The following is a 24,074-nucleotide window of genomic DNA, read 5'->3' as shown; positions in this document are numbered from 1 at the left end:
AGGTTTACCCAACCATATATGCTATATATGTGTTTGTCTATTATATATTGCTTCTCGTGTAAAGTGTAGCTCTTTCTAAAATGAGTTTTGAATGACCTTCATCTTCGGCCTGTGCCACTCCAACCGTTTCATTGTTCCTCTGCGATAGGTCCAGCACAGCTCAGCATCAGATATGATTGTGCGATGCGTTTTCCTGAATCGCTCCGTCGTGTGTTACTGGTTTGCGTACAATTTTTGCCCAGTTTTGGCAAAGAAAAACTTTGTTTGTGCGTGTTCGTAGCCGCTACACAACGCAACTTCTCACCGCCATGCGCAATGGTTGTACAGCACTTTAAGACCAGCAAATCTGAAAACAAACCGGTCTTCCCTGACGTCCTCCGCTCTGTTTTATTATTCGTAATTTTTTGTTGCTCGAGCCGTTAGTAAGCGAAAGAACACGTCGGCAGTACGTAGTAAGTCGCATACATTGTTTGCGTCGTAGATTCACTTCTCAGATAAAATTAGAACGTATGTCGCTCTCGATGCATAACACCTTTCGGCTTAAGCCTAGCGGGAAAATTCAAATTTGTTGTTGGAGATGCTTTATGTTGTGAGGGCTCAAAGCAGAAAGCGGCTTGGGGGGCGGGCACGAGTAATGCCTGAAGCTGTGACGAAAGCGGTTTTGTGTCGGGAAAACGTAAAACAGGTGGGCATGCTTAGCATGGTAACACCGCTGATGCTGCCGCTGGTCCTGTCATCATCGACCGTGAGAAGCGCCGCAACCACTTATCTGATTTTAGTCTCAGATAGAGTCAAGAGGAACCTGGTGGGATGCTGTAGAACGAAGAAAAAACAAGGGACAAACTAGTGGCCGCATGACAGCCACAATGCCGGCGACGACAGGACCAATCGACAGGGAATATATACAAAAGAAAAGCGGAAAGCCCTACATTGAAGTACGATCAGTGTTTAAGTTGATCCCATGTCTACATGGAATTATTATATACATGTTTTCGATCTCATATCTTTGAGCTCTTGAATAGTTGTTTCGCATTGGGTATGTGTGTTACCACTAAATATAGTTAGATTGGTTGAGTGTTTAAAACGTTGTCTATAATTTATTCAATATTAGAAACGGTGATAGTTTCGCCGCGTAAATAGGTTGTAGTTGGCGCTGTGTAAGAGTTACAGATTAATTTTTCTTTCTGACAGAAAAAACGTCGTCTTACGGTTGCCGATGTTAGACAATAAATATGCTCGAATCGGATTGTTTATATTGTCTAATCCTATATAACTTGTCGTGTGTTACATTCTTTGTGAATGTACGTGCTTCGCCCGTTCAGAGGCTTCAAGGGCATTTTATAAGCCGCCTGTTTTCGATCCTTAAACTCTGCCTAAGGTGAACGGGCTCTGTCATGAAATCACTGACTAACGGAATAGATCAATAATGCAGAGGATCAAAGCCGTGAGTTTTGAGGCCGATTGCAGAACGTTTTGTGTGTTTTAAAGGTATTGCCTTAGTAATCGTTTATAAAAAAAGCATATATTTGTTTTGGTTTGAAGTATATGTTTTGCTAGCAAAACGTTCGTTTCTTAGAGGCATTTTTTATTGCACGTTGCTCTTTTCGACCGTAATGTACGATATAGTGTAAGAAGCACGCTTCATCGGGTTCCTGATCTTTACTACACAGCGTGGTGCTGGCACGAAAACCAAAGCGAGCTCGATAAAACCTGGTCTCTCTTGGTAGGAACTTTTCGTACCCTCCCTTAATGCTATGGTGTCAATCACATCCCTGCGGTCAGAATCGTATGTCCCAGCGTCCCTGACTGACGCTGCTTCCAACACCTCATTCGCTCGGCTTTCGACACGGCCTTCGCGCGTCGCGAACAGCAACGCGACACGCAGGTTATTTGGCTTAAGCTGGGAGACCTGCCGCGTTACGACTTCCAGACTTCGCCAAAACTTCAAGACAAGGAAGGCACAGCAGACAGGAAGTAAGGGTGGTCCCTTTCTTCGCATCTTACACCGCTGCGTCCGATGCCTGTCCTGACCTGTCTCAGCATGCAGTACTAGCAGCGGCCGTCGCGGCCCCTGCCGCAGCCACGATCGCCTCCTTCCATTTCTCCACGCCCTATCTGCGTATCTGCCGGAGTTTGCGCCCTTACTCCGCACCAAGTCACCGAAGCCAAGCTACTGTCAACGAACGAGTCGTGCAATGGTGTATGTATGTGAAGACAACAAGACTTTGCCTTCGTGTCTGGATTTCTTGCCTACCTGACTAATTGTTCGAGGCGCTACCGCTGCAGCCCCATTATCTGCCTCTTATCTTTTCCTGCCAGCCTTTTTGTGCCGCCCCTATTGGCCTAATAAGTGAGCGTTTAGAAGAACACTACTCTTGCATTCACAAGCAACCTCGCTTTATGTCTTATTTTTATCCAGGACTTACGCTGAACAGACGTAGCGAAAGTCTGCGAAAGCTGTCGACGAGAATCTGGACGTGAAGAAGATGAGGTGAGGATAAATAGAAGAGGATAGTTCCAATGGGGTTTCTGCTAATGACGGACAAACAGCCAGTCTGCTGACGCTGCTCCTGTTTCCGCCGCTTGTATTAATGGCTGCTAGCTAGTGCCTCAGCTAACGCTAAGTACATGCTCTATGACAGCTCGCCGTTCAAGACCTGCTACCAGTGCGAAAATCCTCGCTTACCTGGAGGAACTGCTGGATATAACTAGCCCCTCCCAGGTTGCTACTTATTCTGAGGCCACCCTGTCCCCATATTTGTTAGCTTCTTTCCATGTATCGCCGGCTGCGGGACTTTTCCGCCGCGAATCAATTTCACGGGAAAGTTATTTCGCTCTTTGCACTGGCGCTATGGTATGGAAGGTATTTTTTCATTTGTTTGTCCCTTAGGCGATCACTAAAGAGGAACATTATATAATTAAAACCAGAGAGCAGTGCAGCAGTGTATAATTTTTCATCGAGTAACAAGAACGTAGTTGCACTAGAAAGGCTAAAACGATGAACGATACGATCGCGTCAAAGGTAGCCTGTAATAGTACGGATGACTGATAAAGCTGGCGTAAAAAGTAGATCGATGTTGAATGTGCCGTGTATAAGAAGCAATCATTCTTACGAACCTAGAATACCTGCTGGTTTTGCAACGATGAATCTGTAGCTGCAGCAGGCCCACAGACACAAAGGTTCCACGTGTGATAGGTACATGAGCTCTTGTCACGAGCTCAGCCCGCTGCTGATACGACGTTTCCGAGATTGAGAGAAAGCGAAAGTAAGAAGAGTCGCTGTTTCAGCCAACGGGCTCCCGTAAGACCCTCTGGCTGAAGACTAGCATTTGAAACGGCAGGAGCGTCGGCAGTAGTGACGGTGGGAGGTTACCGAAAGCAATATCTGAGGCCATCAATTTTCAGCCTCGGTAACCCAAAGGAAATTTCTGCTAAGGAAACGAGCCCTCCTCAGTTCCTTCCTGGCATCGCCTGGCATCTGCGACAGTACTCTCTTTTGCTGAGCCACCAGACAATGCGTTTCCTAAGGGGTTCATGGATCCAGTCACCCTGTTCTTTAAGCACCATCGTTCAGTAACAAACCGTTAGGTTCAGAATGATCGTCGACTGTCCCCGCCGTGGCGTTCCTTCAGCTCGCAAGGATTTTTTGGAGTTGACCGCTGGCTGCAACCGACCTAGTTCACATCTATGTGCCGTATCGTTATGGAGCTTTTAACTCTGCCCCAACCCACCGCATCATGGGCAGCAAGGCAGTTTACTCAGCAGATCTAAGTATGTCGTTTCTATGTTACTCGCTTATAAGTGCTGTATGTGTCGTCATATTTTCGATGTCAGATCTGTTATTTCTTTTTTCATCTGTGCCATTTCTGCTACATGGTTGTGGCGACCGAAAAGCGAAGAGAGCATTCTGCAATCGCTTGCTTATTCGTCTGCAGTGTCTGCAGATACATTCAGTTACGTTATCTGGTACCAGGATAATGGACAATACAGATCGGATATGAGATCGTATTATGAATTAGTCAGATTGTTTAGCTCTTTACCGATTTTAGTTGTGCAATTGTCTAGAGGTTGCTCACGGTAGATCTGTTTTCTCCTATGACATCTGGCGGCTCGCAAAACCTAAAGGTCCTTAGTATAGGTATGTAGGTGCCGACTGTGTATGACTTACGATGTATACGTATACATATGTATGGAAAAAGCAAAAAAATGTTGGCCTATCCAACCTCCCGTCGCACCTCCTCTCAAGCAACGCGACATCTAAGGCTACGCACATACCGGATCAGGCGTAGGAGGTACTATGTAAAGTCTTTATTGTCTAAAGTTCTGTGCATCCGCCAGTTACCGCTGTCCACCTGCTTCCCCTCGGCATGAAACTACGACATTCATGTCCCCGGAAAGCTCTAAACCTCGTTGGGAAAGCCAGAGTCGACTTGAAATAGCATCCGGCAAAGCCAGTCCGACGGCAGCGTGGCATTTCTGTATTCCTGCACAGGCATTCACTCCCTTTGTGGCATAACGTCAGTCATCCGCTTAGTCCGCTTTCCAGTGTGATACTTAGGAACGCCTAGTTACGGCATCTTGATCTGTTTCCTTTTTTCGCCAAGGTACCGTTTTAAGGCGCCTCACTTTTTGGTACTTCCAGCCATTTCGCCTCGTCGTCTTCCAGTTTTGGTCTTGCTGGTACATATAGCATGTAGCTGTGCTGACCCGTGGCCTGCTATTCCCTACACGTATGGGTTGATTTCTGTTTGTTCCTTCGTCTCTCTTATCCTGCGGGTGCTGGAGAATCCCTATGACCTTTTCTCGTATGTGACCGACTGCATAGATATGTAAATATTATACTCTGCCTACACTGCTGCAAGTTCACTCTTTGTACTGAGGACTAGCTGACCGCGGAACATCATTTATAGGCTTGGTTTTATAGACTCCTATTCTGGAGCCAGCCTACCTAGCCTTATAGCATAAAGACACTGGAGCATGTTTCCTTTTTTTCCGTCGACCGCTTGTATCTCTGTTGTGCACTGAATGTGTCATATGTTAAGTCGCTGGGCAGGTAGACATGTCTATTGTTCTAAAGTAGACAGATGCTGTACAGGCCTTTCTTTCTGCTAATTGGCATACTTATCAGTACCTACGAGTAGTTATCAACGGTGTCGCCGCGAGACAATTGAAAAGAAGGCTACGGAATGGGCCACAAAGAGACTGTATGTGAAAGAGAAAGATAAAAAAAATATACTAAAGGAAAGTAGAAGAGATGGGTCGGGCATTGGTAGGCTTAAAACCAAAGTGCTGGAAGGTGGTCGTGTTTCCTGATGTGACTGAAACTTCGATGCCGTCAGAGCATCCGTTCCTTAATATGGCGTGCTGGATTTGTGTGTTGCTTTTTCTGCCGGTGTTTCGGTCCCGCTTGAAAACCCCAGATCTAAAATACGGCGCTGGGAACGAAGACGAGCCTTTTTTCTTCAATGAGCTAAGGTTGCATACGAAAGCGATAGTTGGGGCTGCACGGCAAGCTCACAGCAGGCTCTGAAAGAATAAGACTATGAAGGGTCAGAGATAAGATTGGCAGGGAGCAACCGTTGGGAGAGTGTGAGGATCAACACGAGCCGATTATGGTATTATGCCAGAAGAGGAAAAAACAACCGTCTTGCGACGATCGGTCGATCGATTGGTCGATCTCTGCATAAGGACCAAGGTGGAGCTAGAATAATGTGGGAATGGAATAGAAGAGCCAAAAGCAGTAAAAGAAAAAAGCTGTTTTTGTTGCGATAGTTAAGGATGGTTGGACGATTTAAAAAAAAAAAGGAAAAAGCCCCTTAAGAGAGATGGCGACGAGAGGAAGAAATGAGGTCGCTTTTCCACCGCGAGTACTCGTAATGTCATTGACGATAAAGACGAATGACCCCAATTTTTCCGCCAACAAAATCTCATCCCTCGGACGATTTTTAAGAAAATGCGCTACTATTTGCTTCTCTTCCAAGTAGTTTTCCACGAGGAGGAACCTACTTTAGTCATAGGTAACTATGAACTCTCAGGAGATAAAGATGTTTCGAAACTTACATCCTAGAACTTTGCAACGACAATTATCACTTATGTAACCAACCTAATTGACCTGCGTAAATTATTTAGACTCTTTTAAAGGCGAATAAGAGACGACAGCTCGTCCTATCACATTATTTACATTTCGTTCTCAAGAATTTAGGTTTTGGTATGCTTTAAAATATACGGTTTCCTTTTCAAGATCTAGATTTTCATACAAAGAGACTTCAGCTATACGAAAATTAACAGTGCTTAGTAATAGTTGTCTAGTATGCATACAATACAAACGACTAATATCCACATTTGTCAACTGACTGGCTCCACGGTAATACAATTTTCGAAGCTAATCGAATTTTCGAGCAACACAGTTTATGGTGTCGGTTATCCACGTCCGACATTGGATTGCTTATCCTTTTGTTCGCCTACGAAGCCATCAAGACGTTGCCGCTAAACTTTATCTTACCCCAAGGCGCTCACAGTGCCTCCTAAGCCTATAAGCCAAACAACAACAACCATGACCTTTGTCAACTTCGTACCAATAAGGCATACTGGGCCAGCAAAGCCTGCCGCCCTTGCGAGTCCCGCTGACCGGATTGCCTGCTGACGAACCCGTTCCTACTCCCTTTTTCCTCCAGGAAACCAAAGTGCGTAACAAAACCAATTTTTCGCTCGGCTAGACTTTTGGATCAGTACCTAGTCTGTGTGCTCTACGGATTCACAATCCACTCAGATACCAGCGTTGTCGCTGCCACCTCCGTCTACTTCTAGCCCTACTAGAAGTAAACACTTATCTTCCTTCTCTCTATGGATAGCCGCTCGCTTAGTAAGTTGCCCGATTGGTGCATTGGCCGCTTTGTCGGCCAAGATTGAGGTTCGAGTGTGTTGGTAACTAAGATAGAGTAGGGGGCGAGAAAGAAGTCCAAGGTCAAATCCAGGGGCAGGGCCATGGTCCCTTTTTTCGACACTTTCCTCCCTCAGAATTATACTGATCTCGTCGAACCTCCGTCATCGGTCTGGGGACGCGCACAATGAGATTCAATGGCGTCATCTTGCCCCCTCACTTGCGCTCCCTATCTCTCTCTCACTCTCCGAGATACTTGCCCTCGTTTTCAGAGGCTATTTTGTGATACATAAGACCGGATTTTACAGCAGATGCAGCGTAAAACTCTGGGCTGCCTAACCAACGAAGAAGTCCTCGCAGGAAACTTGGAACGATCCCCTTTTCGCAGTACCGTGAATTCAATTTCTACTACTCCCTTGGTCGTAGTCCTTCAGATCTCTCAATGACTTTTAGTTTCTTTTAGCGTGTGCGATTGCCGATACCGCTGTTTCGATTGCGGATGCTATTGTTTTTGCAAGCTTTTTGATGCAGTACCACGCGCCTGTTTAAGAGCCAGCGGTGATTCGGCCGCCTTCCGAAGTCGAAATAGATTCTCAAGCACTTCCCTCGAACCGCTGAGTACCCTCCATACCCGCCGTCAGTAGTCGATGGCCTCGAAAATTGTCCTACCATTTTCCAAGTCTACAGGCAACACACAAAGCTGCATGTTTGTACACACAACATCATACAATAATCGGATGAAGGATGACACGCAATAAAGTGAAAGCGTTGTTTTATGAATTAAAATAATTTTGAATGTACACCACGTACAACATTCGAAGACTGCAGACGAAAAATTGTTCAACATTAGTCTCGTCTATCCATGATGCTAACATATATTTATGGCTTGCGATCAGAATGATTTCATATGGCAGGTAACCATTTAAGGTGACAGTACTTACTCTCTTTGCTGTGATCATTTGGGCCTCTACAGGACGCCTCGACGTGATAAGCCCCACATGTCAAGACATAACTAAGTTGACATCAATATTGACGAATCAAATATAACAACACTAGCCATATTAGATTAGAAACATCTACGGGATCCAAGAAATGGCGTGTATACTTACATTAAACAATAAGCAATTTCACTCACGAGCCCAAGTTGTATTAGGATGCCTCCCAGGAAAGACAGAGAATATAAGTTGTATCTACTATGTGACTGGACCGTTCGAGAGACCTACTTCGCTTGACATTTTTATGATGCATCCAAATAGAATATGTAATAAATAATAAAATGTATACGATGACTGGATATGCAACAAAACGCAAACAAGAAAACTATTATCCTTAGATACGATTATAATTTTGACTAGTGCATTTTTGTTTTATATAATTTTGTTTTTATGTATTATGTAATATAAAGGCCTATTTGTTTGGTGCAACAAAATCCATCAAAAAACGTTCGTTTGGAGATAAATTGATCTGTGTATTTCAAGCCAGGTAACGTTTCGTATATCTCTCATTATATATTTCACATAATTCTCTTTTTGACGCCCATGTAGATATTTTATTGTTGCGGGTTGCCCTTGACAAATATAGATCACTTATTCGTTAGTATCACTTCCTGGTTATTTTGTTTAAGTTGAACAAAATCAGTAATTTAGCGTTTGCCACAAACTGTATTATAAGCACCACTCTAGAGCAAACGAAGGTTTACGATTTTGAAGCTTAGATAATTTTAAAAAGACGTTTTTTCTTTTGACTATAACCGAAGCGATGGAACAAATTGTATACATGTACACGTGCAGTATGAATATGCTAATTGCGTGTCATGTTTACAACCATTTCAGAACGTGCACTCGGAAACTTTGAAATGCTGCTGGACGTGTACCGAATGCAAGAAGAACGAGTACGTGTTGGATGAATACACTTGCAAGGCGTGTGCTCTCGGATACTGGCCCAATGAAAACCTCACAGGTATGCGCACACGCGTCTATCTGCCTGTAAATAGATCGCTCATCAATGCGAAACCTATACATAACGTTGGATTTCATCATTCAATTAGAACTATATTCGAGAGAACATAGGGTTTTTAGTAGTACAGTCAGTTCATCTAGTTCTGTAACTTCGAAACGTCTTCGCGCACCATTAACACGAAACAAATCTCCTGACTTGCCCCCTATAACCACCTAGCGTTGCAGCTTCGTCAATAATATCTTTCGAAAATTTAACCAAGCCGACTTTAACTTGTGGGTTCCTTTCCCACCCATAACGTAAGTCTTTTTGAATATTTTTGTAAAACGCTTGAAATTACAGTAGTCGTGCTTCTGCTGATAGCAGCTTAGTTAATTTACATGTACTTGTTTGATTTCGACATTTTTCCAGATTAGACTAATCCGATCAATATATTAACTGGGGTCTCAGTCGAATCTAGTTGCAAAAACACGTTCAGCAAGAGTTTCTTCCCCATCCTCTGTTTCGTTCATTTGCTTTGCCCCAAAGTTGAATCTACCGTGACTTAGGCTGGATTCGCCTTTTTGTTGCCTCCTAAATGTCCTCCTTATTAATTTGCGCTACAAACTGGCTGCTAAAGCTCTGCAAGTCTGCCCTTCTAAACATTATGGGCATTCAACGAGTAAGTGTTCGTATTCTGCCCCACAGTTTGCCCTTCCCGGATAGAAACACAGCAGACGAGAGTTTAAGTACTCTTGAATCTTCCAGGGTGTAAATTAACTAGCTACACTAGCCCGGACTTTTCCGCTAGTTTTGTCAGAAGTAAAATTGGTTGAATAGAACATCTAGAACCCTTCTCGAGCTGACACTCTTATGGCTTCACCTCGGCTAAATACCATAACCTCAACACTGCGGCATCAGCATGTAAATTAATAATGTACAATATGAGACTTGTGTGTAGCACCATGGCCAGCCACTTCTACCTCTACCCGCTTCTTCTCAAACCTGTCAGACGTCAAACGCGCAAAACGAAAGGTACACGTTATAGATCCACCGGGTTAGATACACTCAATCTAAATGGTATTGTGAACTAAATAAAACTTCCAGATATGGTTTAGCCATAATAATTTTTAGTCTGATGAACTCGTTCAGTCTAATCAAATCAGTGACGAACTACACGTCTAACTGTGGTCATCACAGACAAGCTGGCATCGTATTAACGGTAATTTGGCTATCAAAACAGTTGCATATAACTGTTATACTCGGAACTTATGCAGGCGGCATTTGCTGTTCTCAGTTACAGTAGCTCTCAGGCCGACTTTCGCAACTAATCACCTTTGTGATCGGACACATCGCCTTAGGTTACTAGCATGTTTCCCTGATTCTGAGATGAACAGCCAACTGGAACAGAAATGTAACAGGAGGAAAATCGGGGATAAGGGAGGCACATGGAGGCTTGGTCGAGAGTTACGAGGCCATCTAGAAATCACAGTCTAACTTGGCTCACTCTCCCCGCAGCTCTAACGGCCAGGCAACACCTCAACATCATTGCCGCCAGTAACCGTCTTCCATGGACGACGCGTGGGGAACTCCAATCGGCTACCTTTCCCTCTCTAGTATCCCGTCTGCTTTTCAGTTAAAACTTGATAAGCACTTCTGTTCTTCTATATATCTAAGCTGAAAGAGTTTGTGCTGTCACGTTGCCTCCATAAAGGCGAAGCACTTAACTCTAGCCTTAGTCAGTAAGTGCTGCAAGCCAGCGAACGTAGCGCTCAGTTGGCTCCCCCGACTTTGTCGGAGACGCTGGCGGCCGCGGGGGCACGCAACTACCGTTGGCAGCAAGCAAACTCAAACTGGGAATCAGATCGAAGCTGCGGACACGTGAACCAACCGACGGCTGCACTTTCTACCTGACTGTTGGGTAACCCCATCTGGAAATGCGGACCGCCCTGTGCTCAGCATGTCAAGAGTTTTCTGAGTTAGTTTAACTACATCACCACGAGCCTCGTACCCTTGCGTTCCTGTAGGTTTATAGCGGATTGTAAGAACGGAGAGAAACGATGCTCGTAAGTGTTAGAAACGTCGGCGGCTTATTGGGAGGCCTGAGGTAACATCCGAAAGTTGATGCCAAAGGACTGCAAATCAAAGTCAGAGGCATAATGTGAAGGGCTGTGGCTTAATCACATTTCAATTAATGAACCCTGTATAAAAAAAAGAATATAAATCTATCTTCAGCTGAGTCAGCGAAACGCGTAATAGAAAAGCGACACGGTACAATGTTTGCGCCGAAAATATATAACCTAATAGGTGGAAGGGTGTGCTTTAAAAAAAGTTTCCGTAAATTTTACTACCATAGCTAATTCAAGTCGCTTGTTCAAGCTCGCCCAGAATACGTGATATGATACACTTCTCGCATGAAGGGCGATGTCTCTTTATTTACTTTGTCAACAGGATGGATTTGTATACCTTTTAATTTAAAATAAAAAACTTAACGAAGAATTATAAAGGACACTCAGTGCTTAACCAGTATTTGCCCAGAAGAATTAACTATGCCTTTATTAGGTGTCTTTTATAGATGTCGTCAAGTTTGAACTTTCCTTCTTTTCAATATAGACACAAGATAGAGTAATAAAAGAGGTGTGCTCGATCAGTAACTACACACACGTTTTATATAGAGATGCATGTGCAATTTTTATAAATTGGTATTAACTACATCTTACGTAACTACTCAATTCTGCGATTGGTGACGTAGATCAATAACGTCCAATGCACTGTTTTGTACTACTTATCGGATGGTTTACAGCTTATCTAGTACTAATTGGTAAAGATGCTTTTCACACAAGAGACAACCATTTGGGTTCTCTTAATATGCTTCTGATTACGGACGTTTTACTTAGTATAGATAGTACGGTAATGAATGCTATGCCCAAAGGCCAAAGCACTGAGCCCCGTTGAACATCTGCTATCTGTACTTGATGCCTGAGTACGTTTGAACGAGAGTACACAATAGAAGCACCTTCTGCGTGAATCGCTTATATATATGTATATATATATATCTATCTCTAAGTTTCAACTGCTGTATTGTACATGGATGCAGGTAGTGGGCGCGTGGTGGGCACATTAGAACCATACTTGAGTACTCTTTTCCGTATCACTTGAGACGAATGCATGTTGTCTGCGGTCACCATGCCTATATGCGTAAATTTTATTCCTTATTCGCAACTTTATTTTATGGCCAATTGTTTAGACACCGCTAAAAAAGAAAAGATAAGAACATCTTAACACTTTTACGTGTGAATTAAACCCACTAGATTATGGTTTAAAGAATGAACCGCTTTAATAAAATCATCCGTTGGTCAAGCAGGAAAAACCAGGCTTTAGATCAGCCATTTTTAAGAATGTTATCTCAGTGCACATACGTCTCCGACGTATAGCGTTTCATTCAAGCCAACACTTGAAAACTTTTGATCGCGTACAGTTTCTATGTCTTCTAGAGAATGGTGCGAAAAGGATACATCGGTAAAGAACCTATACTCTTGCTCCTCGCTTTGTATTTTACGGCGATATAGATATGCCTATGAGAAGTCGCCTTTTTACCTCCAATCTCATTTTTAAGCATTTTAGTCTATTACCAAACAATTTCAGCGGCAAGCTGATTACCTGTACACTATAGAAAGGCTATGAAACTAACATGTTTACCTGAAAAATGTGTGTGGCACTAAGATGCGAAGTTCAGTACTTCTATTATTGCATATTGTACATAGTAATGTTTTTTTCTTTGTTTTATAAATTAGAAGTGATTTGATTTGAATTACCAAGGCCGCCTTCGTAATGGTAACTTCGATAAAATAGTTTTGCGTATCGCACGTTCTCTTTTCAATTTAGGCTGGTACGAACGTGTGTCGGCTACAAGTAGGTACGAAGGTTGTTAGTACGAAGAATACTTCCTGTGCCTCTGAATTCAAATCGAGATCGCGCGTTTGCCCCACCCTATACGTATACAGATGGTGTATATGCAGTACTTTTGTGGTCAAATGTGCAACCTTACAGTGCATCAGCATGAAGAGCTTGACCAAGTTTAACATTCCGGCCATGTCCTAGGTACATCGTGTACTTCCGGTCTGTCAAATATCAGATCCTACGCGATTTCGTATTAATCCACAGCCCCTCCTCAGATCCTATGAAACAATGGACCTCCTGCCATACTTCTTTACCTCACCCCTTCACACATGCAACGTAGTTTACCCTGTCTTGACTGTTCGGTTTCCAACGACCGTGCACCTCTCTTGAGACTTCAAGTACTCTTATTCCAGAAGTAATTTACGAATGGTGGTTTCAGGAATATGACAGTTTAACCAGGTGGACAGCTGTTTTAGCTTTGCAGCTCTGAAAGCCATAATAATAATATTGTATGTGTGGGTTAGCCATTAAGGTGGATTTTTAGATTTTTTAAGTTGGACTTTAAAGCTGTTGAACCTATGGTCTAAAGATGAATGATTACAGTGAACGGAAGGTTTATTTCTATTGTTTTTATCTGTTATGTAGCTTACCTTCCGTGTGTGTTCGGTTTGTTTTCTGTTTCAATTCCGGCTGTGTCTCTTCTGTACCGAGTGAAACTGTATTAATATCCTCAAGCGAGATGATGTCGAATTTAGATTGTTCATTTCCTTGTTTGTTTGCTTGCTCATCTTCTTTGCATGTCCCTTACTTTGAGCTTTTCGACGAGATCTGCTCACAGAAAACGGCTGCCGTATACGTTAATTAATGTATTTTACTTGGCCCCATAAGCTAACATAGAGTTAACTAGTAAAATTACCAGCCAGCACTATAAATAATCGTAGATAATATCATTTATAATGCTATTTCTAAGTAAATACCTAAGACAGCTTAGTACAGCGCCTGAATATTGTTCGTCAACGGTTAGTCTTTTCCAACGTCATCTTATTGCTTGTTCCATAGTCGTATTCCTATCGAATCAAGCAAAACGATAGACCGCACTGTTAGAGACATTGCAACATGTCAGAATACCCACAGCTGTTAATGTCAGAACCGTTCCTGTTTAACGTTGGAAAAAAGCGATAAAAATCTATGTACAAAATGCACCTCCTTACGGGGTCATGGATGGCCACGACGTACGAGCGTAGTTTTATCGTGAACGCATTGCGGAGCACGCTATTCTATGATGCCCGAGGATTCGAAGCCGAAATGCTACAGCTAAATACGAATGTGCTATCGTAATATGATCTACATGTTTGCAAACGGAAGCCATTACCCTATTAAGAGCAAATCGGTCCCTTTTGCTAGTAATGTAAGGGATCCTTTACCTACAATTAGATACGGCACCTACCTCGGATGACTCTTATTACTCATGGAGTCAAAGAAAAAGGTAAATAAATGAGGAGAAAAAAAATACAGGCAAAACGAGCTGGAGTGTCGTACGTTTGCACGCAGCTGACTCGGTCAGAGCTAAAACCACAGCTGAAGGCATATTCCCCCATAGGCAACTCACTTTCGAAGAGTGTATGATATCTCTACGAACGGCATGATTGTACGGGACAATACGATCAGATGTTTCAGGGTTGACGGTTTAGTATGCCCAATACATATCTAATTTCCTTCCTGTATTCGCTTCCTTGCCGTTTCAGGGTGCCAGGTGATTCCCGTCGAATACATACACTGGTATGATACTGATTCAATAGTAGCTATTTCTATATCGGTGTGTGGTATCATCGCTACTTTAACCGTGATGGTGATCTTCATCTGTCATAATAACACACCAGTGGTGAAATCCTCAACGCGCGAACTATCTTACATCATTATGGTTGGCATGTTCGCTTGCTACTGCTCGGCATTCTTCCTCATCGCGTATCCGAGCGTGCTCACTTGCAGCTTCACACGGGTCCTACCTGGTCTCAGTTTCGCCATGATGTATGCTGCTCTCGTCACGAAGACCAACAGGATAGCATGTATTCTCGCTGGCTCTAAGAAGAAGATTATCACGAAGAAGCCACGTTTCATGAGCGCTTCCGCACAGGTTGTCATAACCTTACTGCTCATCGGTGTCGAGGTCGGAATCATTGTCACGCTGATCGTGTTCGAGCCGCCAGATGCCAAATATGACTATCCCGACCTGAGTCGAGTTAAAATCATCTGCAATACAACCACGTTGGGCATTATCGCGCCACTTGGTTTTGATTTCTTTCTAATCGCCATGTGCACGGTCTATGCTGTGAAAACGCGAAACGTGCCAGAGAATTTCAATGAGGCCAAATTTATCGGCTTCACTATGTATACGACACTTGTCATCTGGATGGCCTTTGTACCTATATACTTTGGCAGCAAACATAGAGTAAGTAGAAAGGTTAACCTTGTACAAAGTGATCATAGTATTTGCAGCTGATCACGTTTCGAACAGTAGCGCCTTTCCTTAACGTAATCGACTAATAAGTACTCTGCTAACTTTAGCAGGTTCTATTCAAGTTTCGCTTTATAGTCAAATCGGGATTAGTTTAACTTCTAAAAACATACACTCTGCATTTAGTCAGGAGTCAAATACACAATCAGGAGTAGGGAGGGTGCTGATCGCTACGAAATAGGTTAACCTTACTCGATTCTTTGTTTGGTTGCCTGCTCACACAGGTGATCACGCTATGCTTGTGTATCTCATTTTCGGCGTTGGTCGCTTTAGTACTACTCTTCCTACCGAAGGTCTATATCATTTTATTCCGACCAGAAAAAAATAACCGCTCAGCATTTACAACAGCCAAGGACGTCCGATGCCACATAGGCTATATAAACTCGAACGTATCGAGAAACTCCTCTCACTCCGCTTCGGAATTCTCAATGGGATCGCCAAGGTGAGTGGTACGATTTCATCAGCTTCACGACAACGCTCACAAAGTTTACAGTTTTGGAAGCTTAAAAAGTTACAAAGCTTAGGGAAAACCTTCAACACGTCAACAGGCTGATAGCATCGACAACAGCAATATGGTACAGATAATAACCACTTTTTGAAGAGGACCGCGGCATCGCTTCAACGGTGGGCAGATGTTGCGAGTTGACAGTGAAACAAACGTACGAAAGGCTTAGCGCTACTAAAATTTTATAAATACGTTTTAGATATATTGTAGGTTGCAGTCCGGAAGGCCGAAAGGCGCTGCTTAATGTAGAGAGTAGGCTAATAGTAAGTACACAGATTCATACTCTGCCTGTATTATTCATGAAGTAGCAATGCTATAGCTGGCGTTTAAAGGATTCCTCCTAGGAAAAATATGATAAAGCCTGTTTTGTTGTGTAAAAGAAAAGCTAAATTCGATTGTGAAAGTGACCAATCTTTGTGCGTTGCTCGCAATAAACCGGGCGGCACAAGTTTGGGACAAACAAAGCTCTCTGAATTTGTAAGGAACTACTATGGGATCTCTCTTTTCAGAGCGGATAATGCATAGTGCTTGCTATTTATGATTGCTACTTCTTGTGGTGCCACCCTGACAATGGCTACAACTACAGTTAGCAGCTTTTTGTTACAAGCTATCGTTATTGTCTTTGCCTTCTCGACAGTTGGTTACTACTACCCTGCTGATCTCCCAGACGGAGACAGGGTAATGATGAACGATTATTTCGCTAAAAAAAATAGCTGTTACAGCCGTCCTGTCGTTGTCGTAATCTGGACTGAAATATCCCGCAGCCAGCTATTTAGCTTCCGTTTACTCGCTACGCTATTGTTCACTAAATGACTGGCCTCGTATGAAAGTATCAGCCTGATTGCCTTGCCCTTTGATATTCGCTTTGACTTATCTTTTTCGCTCTCAGCAAGCCTACAACTGTAGAAAGCCTCGTTATCAGGCCATGAATATTAGCCGCCTTCCCAGTACGTTGTCTTGCTTGCCTGCAAAGCAGGCACACCCCGACATCTACATCCCGACGGCTGCTGAGCCATTAGCAGTTATCAGGGAGTACAGCGTTGGTTGACGACGCCGATGTTGCTTTGTAAAGGCACTCCAGCTTGAGCGTACTGCTCGCCGAAACACTTTTCGACACCCCTTCTAACGACGCTCGTGCCGATGCGTCAATAGCACCACTGCTGCTGGGACCACAGTCAGCAATGCTGTATTGGCGCTTATCTGCTCAATAGACGCATCAGCAGGGTCCATGTACATCAACGGAGACGACGACGACGACAGCAGTTTTAGCAGAAAGAATGGAGTAGCCAATACGCGGACGGCATCAGTTTGAGGAAGCGATCCGATCGGCTTGGTGCGTCCTTGTCGGAATCAGGGAATTCTCGAAGTTCGATTGATTTCGGATCACGAACGGGACGAGCAACAGGGTTAGTTGGGGAGGCGCCGCAGACGAAGAATTTTAAAGGAAAAGTCTATATGAAGCGCCCTAGCTTTGGCGCTGTTTCCTCCTGAGTGCCAATGAAGAAGGTTTCGGGGCGTACTGGTACGATCCGAAGACAAGTGGCAAGGCAGCGACGATGATAGACAGCGAAGCGTCTTAGCTCGTGCTCGAAGCCTTTTGCTTTTGTAGTGCGAGTAAAAAAGAGACAGAGGGTGAACGATGGCCGCTACGAGGTCCAATAGGTCCCTACTCTGATTCTCCGATAAGTTGTGTCACGGTTTTCCTGTAGGGGATAACACTCGGTCAGTCTACCATTCCACTGGACACATTCTGTTACTGGTCATTTGGCCTTTTATCTTTTGCTTCGCGACGTCATAATCGACATTTCCGTCCTTTTTCTTTTTAAAGTAAAAATTTTCACAGTACAAAAGTCCGGCTGTAGTTTTCAGAGTTGACAAGGCGCCTAATCAAATCACTGTAGGAGAATTAAGAGTTTCGAAGCTATTATACATAATAAAAGTAATTTGCTACATGTAATACAATAAAAACAGGAGACTTTCACATTGCTTGTTTCTAATCGCGGACATCCTTACTTTGAAATTCACTAGGACCTTAATTTTCGTTCCTCATATTAGCTAGTTCGTATATATCTATGTACACGCTCTACTGGCAGCCTTTTATTTACAAATTGCCAGCCAGAGTTCATTACCTGCCTATATTATGAACTTGAGTACGAAACCTTTGTTGTTGTCTTAACATAACTAAGATAAACTTCGTTAGGTCACCGAATACTTACGAGGTCGGGATAGGACGAGTCAAGTACTTTTCGTATACAGAGCCCTGTTTTCATAGCTTTTCTGATATCTCCTCGCTGTGCTTATTCACTTCGCGTCCTTCTAGCTCGAAGCCCGTGTAAAATGTCTCTGGTGTTCTTACGCTGTATTGCTTAGAGTGCTATGTTTAGCGTGAAGCTGTGACGCAAATCGCCGCTCACTTTTGACGAGGCAAGAAAGGCCGCTATCAACACTATGAAGCACATGACAGAGACTTCAGCCGCATTAATGGCAAAATAATAGAGCCATAACTGAACTTAAGTTCACTGGCGCGGTTCTTCACTTGAAACGGATTTTGCCCCACGTTAGAATGCCTTGACAACTGAGATAACCAGATACTTCGAACTAGCCGGGGTAACTGCGGGCTTTTGTTTTCTATCTGCTTGATGTTAGTGATGTGTAGGATTAAATTTGTTCTAAACTATTCGCTAGCGTTTCACATTTAAATGTGTTCTTGTTTCGAGCACTTCTCCGATTGTATTTTCTCTTAGTCAGCAATTACAAACTTTGTTTGCTAACCGGTTAGCCTCGGTCAAGAGACTATATTTACCGTCTGAACCAAGCCGGTATTCCACCTTACGCGTTCAAAGTCGTGGCTGCATTTTGCCCTGTTCCTCTTTCTAATTGATTCTGCCCTAGCCGACTTCGACGGTAAAGGAAACTCGCCAGAGTCCAATGCCATTGTCGTTGCCCTAACCACACGAAAATCGCGCGACGTACAATACAGCTTTGTGTTGAATCCTGCTTCCGCTGCTGCAGCTCTTTTTCAGCGATGCCAGTCATCAGCCACGATCCAGTCCGTTATTAAGAAACCGCCTCTGCCGAAGATGACAACGAAGACTACATTGAAAAAGAAGATAAAGAAGACAAAGCCGTCACCTCGGCCGGTGTCCCCACGCTAAAACTCATTGGTTCTGGGCTTTCGGGCGTCAAGAACTACTGGGTATTATTCACACGCCGTTGAACCTGAAGGAGAAGAAGTTAGGACGTGATAGGGGAGGCTTTAATGAGCCTGCAAGCGAAGGTCGAAAGGGCGATTTCGTCCGCTGAATAGTCGGCAGGGCGGCAGAACTTGGCACAGAAAACATTTCTCATTTCGCACACGCTCGCTAAGGTCGATGATGATAGGTGGCGATAAGTAATAGCTGGCTGCGTGCAGGCTGATTCCACTGTTAGACAAGTAGAGGCAATGCCACGCTTCGCAAATGTGCTGGCTTTGTTCCGCCTTGGTCCAACGGGACTAGCATAAGTGGAGATAGCATAGCAGCGTAATGGTAATGATGAGAATGAAAAACTCCTGGACCTTGCTGGCTTCCACGCAGACGTCCACGCATAGAGTTATGATCAACATACGATTTGATTCTAGTCATTGTTCATATTATATCAGTAGCGACAATCGTATACAATAAAACAAAGCTCGCCAGTGGTTCTATAGTCAGCCCGTCAGTGCATTATCGTCTTGCGGAGTAGTGGTGGTAGGTGGTAAGGAGCAAACCGCTAACCGAAGACTCCAGCGGTCATACACATGGCCAAACATTGACTGGCCTAGAGTTTCTGTGGTTCCCAAAATAAGTTACGCAATACAACTTGTTGCAATCTATTGTGTATATTACCGAGGAATGTTCCGACTAAATAACAAACGATTACACGACAAAATTAGGTTGTGCGTATTATTTCAGATCATTTAATAAAATAAACTTTTCTAAAGTTTCTTGTGAAAGTATTGCTCGAATAATAAAAGAAGGCTAGAATACAATACCCAGGAATTACGGCTTTATGTCTGACAACGTACTAACTTGAAAGCTTGAAATGGATGGTTACGAAAAGACCCGATAAAGTAGCATGGGTACGTGAACTCTTTCTTGGCCGTAAAACACACTGGCCTCGTCCTAGCCCGATACCTCCGCAAGCTCTGCAGTTGCTACACTTGGAAACGAATTGTTGCCTGCACTGTGAGAAACTGTAGGGGTTTTGCCATGCATTGCATCGTCACTATATACGAATTTGTCGAGCTAACGGCCAAAACAAAGCTTCGTGATGTTTTGCAATGCAGATACCGATTAGTCCTATGGCGTTAGTTCGCAAACCATTTGGGATCCTCAACGCATAGAATAGTATGTGATAAGTGGCACGGCGCTACCAGCAGACGAGGAATAGCAGATTCAGGATGAGCCTTCCTTCTTGCTCGCCAGCTCGCAGAAAAAGGTGGAGTATAAGGAAATTTTTTTACCCGTTCCAAGGCAATTTATTGCTGGAAGAGCATTACAATTTAAGCCAAGCTAATAAAAAGCCAAACAGAGAATAGCGAAGGAATACGTGCAATATAATTGAAACAAATCTTATTTGTAAAATTTATTTCTTTTATCCCTTTGTTTTATACACCATACAGTCTACGTCGGTTGTATGTGTTCTTCAACCGATTTATATATCTCACTTGGTCATGTTGAAAATGTTTTTGTTTCGCTATATATCGGTTGCTACTGCTTTTCGTCATCATGTCATCGTTCCATCTACTATTCACAAAATAACTGGTGGCAATAGAAGTTGTTAGATTTCTACCAACAGATAACATCTCACATGTCAGCCTACAGGCTATCAGCTTAATACAACCAAATTAGGTTGCTAAAACCCAAAAAAATACGGGCAACCTCATATGAATACAACAATAAAATTGGAGAAACGTTTAAACTTTCAAAAAGTTCTAACTTTTGAGCTTCTGAGGAAAACAACACCTCCTAGGAATAACACAATGCTAGGTAGATAGCACGAAGCAGGAAGAAAATTTCTCATCCGCAAGGGATATATATCAGGCCTCTTCAGTACTATATCAAGGGGCGTCAAATCACAAATATAGCATGACCCGAATACACGAAGTCTATTTTTGATATAGACACAACTTCGTTACGGACAAATGACAGGTGTGTTTGTGGTCTGCATAGGTTCAAGGAAAAATTATCTATTTAGTGTATTATTATGAAGTATGCACTGGTGCTATATATCTATATAGAGTTGAACAGCCATTACATAGCTAGCACAGTGTTATCTGTATGTCTGTGTATATATATATATATATATATATATATATATACCATTTTGGAACGGACAAAGGAAGATCTAAAATATATCCTATATATATATATATATATAGGATATAGAAGAAAAGATAATGCAGCATGTCTTTGTCCAACACGCTAAACAAAATAAGCGAAACGCTGCAAAATGTCAGATGGGCAAAAATTTCAGTCATTCTATTCTTCGGCTTAGATATGTATTGCTTGTCCTCAAAGGCTAATGAATAAACATCGTCATGCGATCGCTGTTAGTCTTGCAAAACGTAAATCGCCTACGAGCTAAACCAACGTATGTGATGGTCAAGTACAACTAAAACAAGTTTATTTCTCATTTCTGGGAAATCCGTAGTGGCTGTACTTGCGGAACTCCTCGTCCCGCTGGTAGAGTTGCTGACAAATCCAGTCATTATTGAAAGGCCCAGCCTGGCCACCATACTCCTCGGGAAGTATCTCTGGGTCGATGTGCTCATGCAGCGACGTCATATCACTGCCGTGTAGATGAATCCGCTTCATAATTTTTGGCTTAAGGAAGGGTCGAATGCACGCATAGATGTAGTCATACAGGCCCGGCTGGTTGACCACATGAATAGCCTTGAAACGAGCAGGAAATGCATCCTGAACGGTATGTACAAGTACCTGAATGTAAAAAAAGAGAGAAAAAATATTTAAAAATATATACAGGACCCGCGTCCGTTGTGCTTCGGATTTTGATGCCCGCTACTACAGCTAGGCATTGCTTTGGACACTTGACTTCTCCCAGCATGGAACGAAGTCTTTCTCCATTTGGTCTCAGACCTTTTAAGTTTAGTAGGTCAATGTTTAGGAGAATATCCTGAGAAACACCGATAGACACACCCTGGAGGACGGGAGTTTCAAGTGACGGCACTTTAAAGAAAATATGTGTATATAAATTTGCTTTTAAAGTATCTGTAGCCTGCAAAACTGCGGGCATTAGCGATCAGACAGACGAATCATTTATTGGTGGGGGCACAGGGCAATTAACTGTAAGGTTGCAACAGAAAAAACTACAGCTATAATAAACTTCGGCAGAGTAGGCGGAAAAGAAGGTAAGTGAATTGCCCACGTTCAGTTAGATGTGCTATTCAAAAAGAACCCCCATGCCCACCCAAACGTGCCAATACCCGGTCTACCAATGGTTCACCCGCGTACTAGTCACTGGTCACAGAGTGCAATTCAGGGGGGGAAGGGGGGGGATGGGCATTGTCTTAGAGCACGTTTAAACCGAGATCCTGATAGCCTTCAAGACCGAGTCATCCCGTGAACAAATTTTAGGTGTCTTAAAAGTAATTTGCTGATTATACCGCTGAGACTTCACCATACTTACCATTAGGATTTTCTTCAAAATTTACTCTTTACATCAAGTCTTATATTTTAACATGCACATATATTTACAGTTTAGTACAGGATTTTTACTTATAGCAGGACGCTGATATACAACCAGTTGCCATATTAATAGCAACCAATACCTTGTAGTCTGATCAGGAAATACTTGTTTTCAATGTCAAGCTCTTACTGCGTACGCATCAGTATCTCAAGGACGAGAAGCAAGCCTGTCCTATCTATTGGACCATACCGCAGGTCAGTAAAATGTCTCAAGGACGCCAGAATCCGAAAATAAAATAGCTAATTAGGTAGTTGTCGCTGCTACTATTTTTCTACTTGCATTTTTCTGCTTGCTATTATTTTTGTTGTAAGAGGAAAGGCATCCCCAAAACTTCACAGCAAATAGAGATGTCGGGTTTATTATTTGCTAGTGACATCTTTGTACTAGTTCTACAGCGGCTTACTGCTGCTTTCCTTCAACGGCTATGGACTTTACCATCTTTCAATAATGAAAGAGATACTGTTTTTTGCCTGAGACGAATACAATGTCAATATCGTCCAACCGCAATGTCTTAGGCTATTATCTGATTTTATACGACAGTGAGAGATTTAAAGAAATAAAAGTTTTGTTTATTCTTGTAAGTAAAAGGTCTTGCTCACGGGATATTTCATATTTTCCCACGAGTCACTTCAACGGGCACAAAATCCTTCGAACGCACGCTAAAATTCGGTATACTCATTAACCTCTCATCTGTTCACGTAGGTCAATGTCAGCAAACGCCAGTGTTCCTATAATCAGCAACGAGGTGCCAAGTGCGTATAACGGTCGTCACAATATTCTTACCGATAGCAGGAGTTCGTTTCTATTATGATAATACATCTAAATAACTTAAGAGCACTGGAACCTAGCTAATCCCAATTGGCCTGATACGGACGGCTTACACAGAACATTTTGCGGACTCGCTTGCGGATAAGCGAGTCCGCAAAATGTAGGCTCGTCTACCATATTGGCACAAAGCATTGAAACATGTGTTATTGGCCAGCCGTACTAGTTCATAGCGCCTACCTAAGTTTATTGGTCCCTACCAATATTAGCATTCTCCATCTAGGTGTCAGTCCGTCATCATTTGATTGTAGTCTTGCCAATGCCGTGGTGATTCATTTATCACTGATCGACTTCCGAAATGGCCAGTAGGCCACCAAATCCACAGTACAAATGGAGTATCGATTAAGCAATACTGATAGCCAAAAAGCCAACTATAGCACTATCAAATGCGCACAAGCGTCGGCTGAACATCTTGCGAGCTGCTATCTTTGGATCAATTTACTATCTGATAGAAAAGGGGCATGACAGGATTATACACTATAGCTTCGGTGTTTCTGTGACGATAAAAACGTGGGCAACTGCTTCTGTGTCAATACAGTATTTTGTTCGTCCATTATTCATAGGCCGGCCGGCCGGCCGGCCGGCTGGCCACAGAAGCAATTCGTTCTCTGCTATTATTATTACGCTTCGTAAGATCAGAAGGGCATCCAACGAACCCTGTCTGGAGGTAGGGGCAGACCGTGTGGTGCCGCACGATTACTGTGCCGTGCTTCTGTGTGGTCCCGTCTATGTCGTCCTTGAATTACGATTGTCCGTCGCAGGTTAACGAGCCCCGCATATCGTTG

At 43.2% G+C, this 24,074-nt stretch overlaps 2 protein-coding genes across 11 annotated transcripts in view; one reads left to right on the top strand and one right to left on the bottom strand.

The window, feature by feature from the left end:
- The window catches only part of LOC111260807 (metabotropic glutamate receptor 5), a gene marked incomplete at its 5' end in the record, with an annotated part of 161,967 nt that overhangs the window by 73,497 nt on the left and 64,396 nt on the right, over window positions 1-24,074 (top strand). The window contains 3 exon segments of the mRNA XM_022833827.1: window positions 8,713-8,839; window positions 14,461-15,164; window positions 15,455-15,672. Coding sequence (XP_022689562.1) covers window positions 8,713-8,839; window positions 14,461-15,164; window positions 15,455-15,672 — 1,049 coding nt within the window.
- Window positions 20,313-24,074, bottom strand: part of LOC111260808 (clavesin-2) — a 33,170-nt gene continuing 29,408 nt past the window's right edge. For all 10 annotated transcript variants that reach the window (XM_022833828.2, XM_022833829.2, XM_022833833.2 and 7 more), the window contains one exon: window positions 20,313-21,695. In XM_022833828.2, the coding sequence (XP_022689563.1) occupies window positions 21,381-21,695 (315 nt within the window). In that variant the 3' untranslated portion in view covers window positions 20,313-21,380. The remainder of the gene's footprint in view (window positions 21,696-24,074) is intronic.

This window comes from Varroa jacobsoni, unplaced genomic scaffold (assembly GCF_002532875.2).
Source record: "Varroa jacobsoni isolate VJ856 unplaced genomic scaffold, vjacob_1.0 scaffold_480, whole genome shotgun sequence".
NCBI lineage: Eukaryota > Metazoa > Arthropoda > Arachnida > Mesostigmata > Varroidae > Varroa > Varroa jacobsoni.
Note: the sequence above shows the minus strand (reverse complement) of the source record. Positions and strands in the feature narration are given on the sequence as shown.